At 34.8% G+C, this 12,383-nt stretch overlaps 1 protein-coding gene across 14 annotated transcripts in view; it reads left to right on the top strand.

The window, feature by feature from the left end:
• The window catches only part of SOX5 (SRY-box transcription factor 5), a 929,786-nt gene that overhangs the window by 642,283 nt on the left and 275,120 nt on the right, over nucleotides 1–12,383 (top strand). For all 14 annotated transcript variants that reach the window (XM_037144816.2, XM_053661997.1, XM_037144815.2 and 11 more), the window contains one exon: nucleotides 4,236–4,446. In XM_037144816.2, coding sequence (XP_037000711.2) covers nucleotides 4,236–4,446 — 211 coding nt within the window. The remainder of the gene's footprint in view (nucleotides 1–4,235; nucleotides 4,447–12,383) is intronic.

Raw genomic sequence — 12,383 nt, 5'->3', positions numbered from 1 at the left:
GTAGTTCATTTCATGCAATTTCAAAATTAATGAACTTGTATTACTGAGAAGCTAGTTTAATATAGTCCAAATCTTCTGTACTGTTTTAATTCTAAGTTCAAAATTTATTATACTAGAAGGAATGCTAAAAATGCCCACACATTTTATAAAGATAGATTAAAAAATCATAAGCTACTGAACACCATTTCTTTGACTTGAAGATCAATACTACGTGTTTAGCTTAAATAATTATTTAACCCTTAAGCTTTATCTTTTTTAATATGCCATAAATCAGTGGGTATTTGAACCAAGGGAGCTTTATAAATCTAGAATATAGTTGGGTTAATTAATTTCAGTGCATTTATGTCATTTCTACAAAAATTGAACAGATAGGAGTTTTAAGAAGTTTTAAGTTTTAAGAAGACACTGTATCTTGTTCACTGATAGCATCAATGGATATAGACCTAGTTTTTTTTTCCTGTTTTATGAGAGAGGTGGTATTAGTACTGTGGCTGAGAGCCAGAGCTCTGAAGCCAAACAGGTTGAGATTGATTATATACTCTGTCATTAATTATACAATCACCGGAGTTTGTTCAGTCTGTGTGCCTCAGTTTCTCCAGCTATGAAGTGCAATCATAGTTAGGCTTTCTGGGAGACTTAACTAAGTAAAGGCATGTAAAACACTTTAAACAGTGCCTGACACAAAGTAAATATTTAATAAATATTGATGATTATTCTTAGCAATTATAGTCTGGTAGATTGACTATTAAATGTAATGTTTTTACTACCTTGTATGAATTTAATCTCACTTGATAGATCAAAGTCAGCATGCTAATGACTTTCTTGTGGCCAGAAGTCAAAGATGAATGTCATTTGGCCAATAAAAGGAATACATATATATGACTGAGTCACACATAACCTCTGTTTTCAAATAAGTTCATTCTTTTTAATCATCATATTATTTAAACAAATATTTGGATATTAAGGTTGATATATTATTTCTCTCAAAGTATTCATAGCAAAATGCTGTCTTTAGAATTAATTTAAAATAATGCACATTTAAAAAACTATTTTTCCCTGGCTGGTGTGGCTCAGTTGGTTGGGCATCATCCCACAAATTGATGATTGCAGTTTGGATTCCAGGTCAGGGCACATGCTTGGGTTTCAGGCTTGGTCCCCAGTCAGGGGATATACAAGAGGCAATCAATGTTTCTCTCCCTCTCTTTCCTTATCTCTGGAATCAATTTTAAAATGAAAAAAAAACATATTCCAATGATGATGGATTCATTAGGCTCATGGTTGCAAAAGTGACAGAGGGAACAAAATTAAGTAGAGCTCATTTAAGAATAACAAAAGATCATCAACCTCATTCTAAAAGTTTATAACTCTTTTTTTATCAGTAGACTTTAGAAGTCGTATATCACAGTTCTGAAACCTCTTTAGCAAAATACCAAGGCTGGTCCTTAGCATTCCTTGGAGTCAGTAAATCTGGACTAAATATGTATTTCTGGTCTGTACCACTAATGCCATTGTTAGTAGACTCTCTGGGCGGTCACCTGACAGAAAAGTGGAGAAACATGCTGTCATTATTTCAGGCAGCATAAATGCAACCCCAGGGTGGAAACTGAGAAAATGTAGGACTTCCTTGACTTTGCCAGCTCCTGAACAAGCTCTTTACCACAAAGATAAACAAGGGAGTCCCTCATCAAAACGTGTTAACTACATAGAAAGCTTAAAGGGATTAACCATGCAGGAGGCTAAAATGTAATCAGACAGGTAAAATAGCAATAAGATAAATATTCCTTCCTCAAATAGAAATAACAGTTTGTTTGTTCTTTCACTGTGTGGTAACTGAGTTTAGAGTATTTGTGAAATATAATATAGTCTTTAAAATATGCCCTTTCATCTTGCAGGGTAGAGACATGATAGAGAGTTGGAGACATACAAAATGAGAAATTACTGTGTGTTACATTAATTTGAAATATTTTCTGATATTTTCATAGACTTAATTGCATACAGTTTAGGTGCCATACTCTCTACTGGTGATGCTATAGGAAGATGTGTGTACTTTTTAATTATGGCAAGTGAAGTTCAGCTGTCAAATTCTTGTTTGTAAACCTTGTCATCAAATAATATGCAAACAGAATAATACAGCAATGTTCAAAGTGAAGCTAAAACTGGTATGTTTCTGCCTTTGTCTCTGGAATAAATGAGAATAAAGATCTGTAAAAAGTGAATATACAAGTTTTTCTATGTCTGGTATGCACATTAAACTCAGCTAATCTGTTTTATGCACCATTGATAAGAACATTCCTCAGTTTACTGAATGAATTTGCGATTGCTCTGTATGTGAGTTTATGCATTTGCTTGTATTTATGTGTAAGTTTTAAATACATAATTCCAGAAATGTACTTTCACTTAGCCTACAGGGGATTGTAATTATTACATTATGTATATTGATCTAAATCTAAATACATTATAAGCTAAGATTCATCTGTGAAAGTATTATCTATAGAATATTCATTCACAGGCATATTCTGTAATGTTTATAAGAAATGGAAATCAGCCCTGGCTGTGTGTAGCTCAGTGGATTGAGTGCGGGCCTATAAACCAAAGGGTCACTGGTTCAATTCCCAGTCAGGGCACATGCCTGGGTTGTAGGCCAGGTCCCCAGTAAGGGGGTATGCAAGAGGCAACCACACATTGATGTTTCTCTCTCTCTCTTTCTTCCCCCTTTCTCCTCACTCTAAAATTAAATAGATAAAATATTTAAAATAATGGAAATCATATTGGGGTTTAGAATCGTAATTTTAAAGATTTTGCTAGAACACACTTGTTTTTTACTTTTGCTTTCTCACCATTTTCTTGGCCCCACCCAACACACTGACGCTTGTACCATAGCTAACATTCTTGTACTCATTAATATCCAGTAACAAAAAATGGTATGAACATATTATGATTGTCTTGGTGCTGACTTTCCAACTTAAATCTACTTTTTTAAAAAAATAGGATGACAGATTTTTAAAGATATTTTTAAGCTAGTTAAAATGTTAGTGTTAGCCTTGAAACATTAGATATCAAATTGATATGATTTGTCACTTTTCTGGGGTCCATATATTCTAGTAGCATGTCTTAAATAGAAAAAAATTGTAGACAGATGCAAAGTATTATTCTGAATATTAAATATGCACACACTCAAGTATATTTTAATGGAAACTTTTGATAATGTGGAATTAAGAAATATACTTAGGGAAAAACTAACTTTCTCAAAGACCGTAAGATACAGAGTTTCTTTTAAGAACAGCTCTGCTTTGTGGGAAGACAAAGAATTACAGAAGTAAGTAAAAGATTATGAAAGTGAGGAAAAGCTTTAAATACGATTAATTATTTTTCATCATTCCAATATCTTCTTGACACCCTGAAAAATCAGTTTAGTGCCTTTTATATAGTATATACCCCAAATGTTATACAGATTCCTAGAGCTGTGCTAGAAATTGTGGGGAAAATAATGAAAAAAGGAACACCGAAAATATGTTTACATTTTAGAGGTGCAGAATAAATCACTTTTATACAAATGCACAATGATGAATAGGTAAAGGCTGCAAGAAACTTCATTTTGTCTGGCAAATGAGGCTTCAAGTACAAAATACAGAGTATTGACAGCAACCGTGCTCAAGGTAACAAATGCCATTGGAAATACCTTCAGCCTAAGCAGAAATAAACTTGCAATATTCCTGTATGATGTCAAAATAACCTGTGTGGCTGGTGCTTTCTTTAAAAAATAAGAGGGAGGCAGAGAACCAAAAGAGGGCCCTACTTTAGCAGTCCCATCAAGAAGAGGTGGCTGCTTAAAATGAAAATAAAGTGTATATGATGTTATTTGTTTAAGTTTTACAATGTCATGAAGAAGTTGAATCGACAGGTACATTTAATGTTCATAGGGAAAATCTAAGACTTGCCAACAAATGCAGAAACATAAATGAATCTGATCAATAATATAGGCTTTGTATAAAGCTCTATTGCCATTCCCATTCAGTCTAAAGGGACGGTGTCTTCACATTTTTATTACTGTGATGAATTAATCTTTGGTTCAGGTGCTAAACTGTAAAGTTAATGTATTCTTTTTGGAAATTCCTTCCTTTACCTCTTGCAGAGTGACATTTCACTTTTTAATGTTTCAAGCCACATAACCGTTAAAAAATAAACTTACTGAATTTTAAACGCAGGTTTTTTTTTTTCTTTGCTTTCTCTTTCAGGAAGTTGATGGCAATAAAGTTATGTCTTCATTTGCCCCACACAACTCATCTACCTCACCTCAGAAGGCAGAAGAAGGTGGGCGACAGAGTGGCGAGTCCGTGTCTAGTACAGCCCTGGGGACCCCCGAACGGCGCAAAGGCAGCTTAGCTGATGTCGTGGACACCCTGAAGCAGAGGAAGATGGAGGAGCTCATCAAAAACGAGCCAGAAGGTAACGGCTGGGAAAGAAAGCTGTGGGCATCTCCTTATTTTAATATTTTGATTATAATCTCTGGTTCTGTTTTTGACTTATCCTCTGAGTTACATTGGACAAAATAGAAACCTGTGGATCTGAAAAAAGGTACTATTTAAATGTGGCTATTTTATTTTTTAAATCAACAAGTTCTGCTGTGATGTCTTATTTTCACAGATGAGTGAAGTTGTGGTTGAGTGAAACAAAGAGGTTAAGAATAGTATAGGAAATGGAGAAACCAAAGAACTTATATATACGACCCGTGGACATGAACCAAGGCGGGAGGGATGCTGGAGGGGGTGGCAGTGCAAGACAGAGGGGGACAAAGTGAAGAATAAAATTGGACAACTGTCATAGCATAATCAATAAAATATACTTAAAAGCATAAAAAAATAATAGAATGTGACTTATGATGTGCCTATGACAGGTGAATGGGAAGTTTTGCCAGGAGGGACTCCCCAGCTAATAGGAAGGAAAAAGCACTTTGTGACTGGAGTGGTTTCCTCTGTGTTCTCAAGGTGCTCTTATAAATGTATCTCAGTTTGGCACAAACGTTGAGTACTTGGTCCAGCAAGGAACACAATCTGTATGCATCCATTTCCCTTTTACTCCCTGTGGTCAAGGAGTGTTGAATTGTAAAACAGAGTGGATGGTGAACTGCATGTAAGAGTATGCAGGTGATCCTAATAATTATTATTTATTAAACGTGTTGTATGGCTTCACATTTGTTAGCTGAAATACTAATCCAATATTAAATTACAGTTGCTAATAAAAATGTTTCATTGTTTTTTAAAAAGGAATAGAATGTGGCAGCAGAGCCCAAGAGGCCATTTTATAACTTTATTACATTTTATAACCTTTATATATTAAAGCATCTCATACCACCTTCATAGTTAGGACCGTTACTTGTATGGTTCACAGTTAATACAGGTAGGCCTATTGAAATTTGGAAAGTAGGGGTTTTCTAACTGTTGGCTTTCCTGAACTTTGCATTTGTTCAACTTACAGGATGCCTTTCTTTTAAGGTTCTATCCTCAAAATGTCTTTAACAGTTATGGATAGCAGCATTCAGGTGACATGCACATGGACTAATCTTAAAGCAAACAAACTAATAAAACAACTAATACAAGTTGGATAATTTATGCATAACTGACAGTCATCCTTTATGTTATAGACCTTTTCTAAATTCTATGAAACCTATGTCCATCAAAGGTATGGATACCATATTGCATGCAAGAACATGCCTCCTATTTCAGAGTCAGATGAAAGATGGAAACAAACAAAAAAACACGAATATAAAAAAGACATACTTTATACCAAAATATACCACATTTATACTGTGTAATACTCATATTTATTTTATTGGGAAGCTGGTAAATTGTGAGTATATCTGGGGCAAAATATATGTCAACCAGTATATTTGGGAGCCATATGGTAATGAAGATTTCTGGGTCCCTATCAGATGCATAGTTGGGGCATGGATTTTAGTTAAAATTTATGTAATTCGCATGATCTTATAGTTGGAAGGAATTTTAGGAATAATCTAGTCAGTTAAAAACTTTTTGGCTCTCATCTGCATGCAGATAAAAATAAGATTTTGAGTAGGCCCCAGATGACAACTTTTTTTTTAATATTTGGGACTTTTTCTGATATTATAAATTTTTATCTTACTATAAGAATTGTTTAAAAAAAAACAGAAACATTAAAAGGAAGAAAATAAAAAAATCACCCAAATTGTAGCTTTCCCATAGCAGTCTTAAGCTTATTATATACTCCTTTATCTTTTCTTTTTATGTTTTTTGTTCATTTTGAATGATTAACTTTCTATTTTTAAAATTATTTTTTCTTTTATGCTGGGATACATTATCATTAACTAAAGCCCATAGTTTTTTTTATATATTTTTATTTTGACCAAGTGTGCTTTTCTCTGCTCTAGATACCTTCAGAGATAACACATTACATTTAATGGGCATGTCTCCTTGGGCTCAGTTTTGGCTGCCACAGTTTCTGAGACTATTCTTGTTATTGATAACCTTAAAAGTTCGAGGAATACTATGTAGATATACTGTAGAATGCACCTCTATTGGAATTTGCCTGGTGATTTTTCTTTCACTTAAACTGGGGTTTTAGGTTTGGAGAGGAAGGTCATAGAAGTAAAGTACTAATAAAAAGTACGTCATAGCAAGAATAAGTACTGTCTACATGATTTGTAAATGTGGATGATGACCTCGATCAACTGACTGATAAGGTGTTTGTCAGGTTTCTGCCTGACAAAGCCTCCCTGTCCCCTTTCCGTACCACACTCTCTAGAAGGAGGGTGCTATGGGCCACCCACATGGAAGGGGCAGGGAGCTTTTCTCCCCTTCTTCAGAGTGGGGTATCTACATGATTCTTCTCCATAGGAGATTTATCTCTTCTCCACCATTCAATAATTTTATTCAATTATTTATTTATATAAGTATGGACTTGTGGAAATTTATTTTACACTTTGAGTTATAGCCCAACTCTATTTTATTTTGTTGCTCAAATTGTTCAGCTTCAGCCATTGGAACCACTTTTCATTGACTTCTATGTCACTTTGACATAGAGTTATAATTGTGGGTATTTTTTAGCTTTTTTTATTTACTTCCTGGCATATAAGGTACCATGAACTCATCGTGTGCATTCTTTGTTCTAGGTCTATAGTTTTTCATGTAATGTATTTATCTCATGTTGATATTAGGACAATATTGACTTCATAGAATGAGTGAGGGGTGTTACTCTCATATGAACACTGTTAAGTTTTGTTTGAGATATATTCCTACTCTAGGACTAAGGCCCAAGAAGAACCAGCAATGCTGTGGGGTGCATTTAGTGTATGTGCATGGGGGGAGGGTTTATCTTTAGATTATGTCCTACAAGAGATTTGGTATATGACCTTGGTATTTCCCCAGTATGTCATGTTGACTTCTAGTGGATGCACAGACTCTGAATTTGGAAGTTTAAGACATGGCAAAGCCAAATGGACTATTCATAATAGGAAAGACAGCAGGAGAAAATGCTCCCCAATTTGCTTAGTAGAAGATATTCAGAGGTACTGGGAATTAGGAGAAAAGAATAATATCTAGTAATGGCTAGTAACAGGCAAAAGAAGAGAGAGAGAGCATCCACAGAAGGAGGAGATGGCACAAAGAAACATCACTATTACATGTGGACATTACACTGTTTTCATTATTGTATTTCCCACAACTTCTTCAGTACTTTTCCCCCATCAATTATAATAAAAGCTCAGCTCAAGAGTGGCTTGTTATTGAATAATATAAAGCTATCTAGAAAATACAGAGATGTCTTTATGGAAAACTAGAATATAAATTGGACATGACAAGCATCTAAAAGCCTGCATTTCAGAAAGATAACTTTGTTATGAATACAGAACCACAAGATACATTTTATATGCACGTAAGATCCTTAGATGTACATTGAATACTAACAAATACACAGTAAGTAGCCTCACTATTATTGATAAAGACATTTACCATGGCAGGAATGTTTAATAACTGTGACAACTGGGAGATTTATCAAGGAGCAACTTGTGCATTTGTGTAAAGTGATTATCTTAATCATCAAGAAAAAGATAATTGCTGCCCCAGCCAAATAGCTCAATTGGTAAGAGCATCATCCTGATACGACAGGGCTGCATGTTCAATCCCTGATCAGGGCACGTACAAGAAGCAGACAATGAATCATAAATCAGTGGAACAACACTTTCTCTCTCTCTCTCTCTCTTCCTCCTTCCCACCCACCTTCCTTCCTTTCTCTCTAAAACCACTAAGTTAATTTTTTAAAATAATAGCAGAGCCAAAAATTGTTTTATAGAAAAGGAATAGGAAATTGAAGGGGATTTCCATTATTTCTTTTTACTTTTTTACTGCAAAGAGAGAAAAAGGAGGAACTTTATCTAGGAAAATGTGTAGAAATTTCCATAGCAAGTAGAAAGTTGCACTGGTTTTAAAAATTCTACTAGTCAAGGTGTGTGTTTGGCTACGAGAATGGGCACCTGACATTATTCAAGCATCAGAACAGTGACCCTGTGCACAGTGCAAACAAGCAATCAGTAGCTCTGTGAGGTACTGTAGCATCAAAAGGGAAAATGCATAGGAAAAAATTTAACAAAAGAACTGCAAAATGTGTATTTGAGAAACTACAAAACATTGTTACAGCTCTTGGATGAGAGCAGCAATATGGGGGCGAGGGAAGCAGAGATATAGGGTGAAGGAAAGTAAATGTTAAGCTCACAAATACATGCCACAGAAAAATCTTTTCTTCCCTCAAGCTATTTTTCCCATTGTTTTTCAAAGGCCATTAAAATGAACAGCAGGTTGTGATGAAAATTTCATTAAGTCATTAAGTCCCAGCTAAATCATTATGAGGGTGCCATATTCATGCCTCTGCTTCCTCTCATTGAGGGGGGAGAACAGATTTCAGTAGAAAGTCCATATTATTTCCAGCCATATCCCTGTGCACAGTAAACTAAGAGAAATTCAGAACTTACCGGAGAATGGTGTGTCACACAAAAGGAGGCCACTGAGATGAAGTGGTCAGAAAGAAAATTAGATGTGCAAATTAGATGGATTGAAAAAAAATGGCTCTCTTATTCCAGCCAGCTTATTGTTTCAAGCAATTAATTAAATATATTTAAAAAGTTGTAAGTAGGAGAAAAGTTGTATTTTTTCATGTCTTTTCCCCCATCAGAATTTTCGCCTGGCATGACTCAAAGTGCCAGGTCTGCTGGTGGAGCTTGTTGTTTGTGCAGTGTCAGTTCATTGACATGGAACATGTTAGAGTCCCTGGGAAATTTAAAGTTCAAAATTTCTGGCTGATAAAATACAGTTACATTGTCTTTGGTAGTCACTGTGTTATACCAGTTCACTCTTATTATTAGACCTAGAAGTTAAGAATGACACTGAGTTTTAATAATATGTGACACAGAATTTCTATGTAGAATATTGAATAAATAATTGTTTTGGGGGGAAATGGTAGCATATATTCAGTGCATATCTTGTTAAGTAATTTATATGAAACACTTTCTTTAATTTTCAAATAAACCTTAGAACCAGGGCTACTGTGTGTGGCTATTCCAATTTCAGAAAGTGCCACACATAGGAAGTAAATGATAATGATTCTTATTATCCCCATTTTCAGATGAAGAAACTAACAATTAAGTATGCCACAGGGTGACTGTCAGGGTCATTATTGAAAATGAAGTCAATCTTAAACTCAAATCCATGCCCTGAATCTCTTGTTATACTATTTTTTCCAATTAATAGTTTTGTCAGTAATAGTTTAATGTTATTCTTTAGCACCTGTGTGCCCAAATTCATTTGAAATAATGAACAATAAACTAGTATTCGATAATATTCCTCTAAAATAAATTTCTTATGCCTGAATGGTGATCAAATTTCCAGAAAGTTATAAAAATCATATCAACTTAAACAGTTTGAATTTAAAATATTTAAGAAAAAAAGGGAAGAAAAAACAAAACAAAGAAAAAAACTGAGGATATATCTCAATAAAAACTCGTTTAGAAAAATGGGAGCAAATTAGCTGTGGAATAGTAGAAATGTAGACTTGGAATGACATGTAGACACATTTTAGGCCTGTGTCCTCATTTTTAAGAGACTGAGGCAGAAGTGCACTTGAAATCACACACCAAGGTAGTGTTAAAGCCGGAATGAGAACCCGGTTCACATCCTAGAGGCCCAGGTACCATATTTTTTCCCGTTCAGTTGCATTATGCATTTTTGATATTTGCCTTTTTCAATAATTTCAGAAATAATGCCATTATCTCCTCTTAAAGTTTTTTAGTGTCATTAAATTTAAATGAATCTAAAACCACCAGATATTCTAACTGAGCTAATAAAACCAAGATAGACAGGCACCCACAAATACTATGTGTTCTGAAGTTCCAGACAGCTAAGGATGACTTCTAAAACAAATCAGCACTTCAATTTGAGGTCAGATTCAGAGTTTAAGTTGATTTTCATTCAAAACTTAGGTTCATTAACTGTGTGGGTGAAAATAATTTTACCTTGATGATAACTTTCGGTATCTCAATTAAAAGAAAATCCTTTTAGATGCAAAGATTAAAACAGGCTTCTTATTTTCATTTTTATGTTAACATTTATACTACCATTAATAACTCTTTGCGATTGCTATGTCATATTATGGACCAATTTACATCTCTTCCTCCTAGAAACACAACACCTTTTCTTAATCCCATCTTCTGTATCTGTAATCCTATTCCTCATCCATCCAAGTGCCTTAACCCAAGTGTGCTTGCTAGAAAGTTTTTTACCCTCCCTGCATTAATTTTTTTTACCTTGTAAAGAATTGTTAATTGTCTCTGTTGTTGCCCTTTCTTTACTATGTTATAATTGTCCATTTATTTGTCAGTTTATGCACACGTATCAAACTCCTTAGAGAGCAAATAGTGCACACACTATTAAAATTGTTGTTGAGAAGATGTTCAACAGTTTTCATGCTTATCCCTTGCTGTTGTGGGGAAAGGGGATGAGAGACCTTAATAAGTCCATGACCCTTCTGTCAAATGTTATGTGAGCTACCTCTTTTAATCCCCCAAAACTGGAGTTGGTTTTACTTCTTATTATAAATGAAAAACTGAGGATTAAGAACTTGCTGATGTTCTTGTTATGTGGAGGAACTACAATTAGACCAAAATTATTAGCTTCCACAAAACTACTTGGCATTGAACACAAGAGCAAACATAATTCAACCCAAGCTTTCCTCTTTTCCTTTAACCTTATTTTTCCCACCACATTTTAAGGTACATGTTCTTATGATATCATATCAAACTGCATGCAGTTCTCTCAAATCTCTGTATGTTTTAAGTATTACTCTTCCTTTTCATATGCTGTTCCCTCTGCCTTAAATGTCATTTCCTATCTGGTCTACCTGCTGGATTTGTGTGCAACACCTTCTCCGAACACCTTTGTCAGAATTTTGTTTACATGGACTCATCTCTCTTCACTCTGACTGAATTACCACCATGGTTCATTTACTTTTATTTTTCATGGTAGTATGTGAATGTTGAGATGAAGAGTTCTTGGTGCAGTTAGCTTTGCCTCCCTGCTTCCTTTGAATGGACTTGGCACATAGTAGGTGATTGTATTAATAGTGGATGAGAGTCAACCCATTAATTGACATTTTATGCCCAACACTCCTGTAAAAACTGGCTAGGTTTCATTTTTCTGCTTCTCATTTTACTGTTCACTATTCTCCATGTCCTACTCAAACTCTTCCTTCACCTCCCAATCTCTTTACTTCATCCATCCCCCTTCTCCAACCTTCATCTTATGGTATGCATACCCTTATCACTAGTGAAACTTTGAGATCATTACTTTCAATTTTTTTTTGTGACTTGGAGTTTAGTGTAGTCCTAGGTTACAAAACTAGGTATTTTAAGATCTAGGATACAAACTGAAAAATCCACATAACAAAAAGTTTACATTCACATTAATCTTTTAAATAACTCTAGTAACGAACATTTTTCTAATAAAACTTATTGGCATTGTCTGTAAATTTGTGGGCATAGAAAATAATTCTTGTGCAGTGAACTGGATTGATCTATGAACGCTTTCCAAAGTACAAAGGTATAACTGGTCTTTAATATTGTTTCAACATAATGGAGACCAGTACCCTTTTGCAGGCATAAAGAGCTGGCATGGGAGAGAAGGTTATTATTTCTTATGATGGGCTCAAGATGGGGCCAATTTATTATGGATCTTCCAGTCCACAGGTCATCTTAGGAGGGCTATCTATGATGAAAGAAAAGTAACTGATTCCTTTCAACCCATTGCTTTTTCTGCATAGTCTTCCAAGGGCTCCAACATGTTAGCTCAATGATAGTTTCCAATTCA

This window comes from Artibeus jamaicensis, unplaced genomic scaffold (assembly GCF_021234435.1).
Source record: "Artibeus jamaicensis isolate MK-2021 breed Jamaican fruit bat unplaced genomic scaffold, CSHL_Jam_final contig_233, whole genome shotgun sequence".
Taxonomy (NCBI): domain Eukaryota; kingdom Metazoa; phylum Chordata; class Mammalia; order Chiroptera; family Phyllostomidae; genus Artibeus; species Artibeus jamaicensis.
Note: the sequence above shows the minus strand (reverse complement) of the source record. Positions and strands in the feature narration are given on the sequence as shown.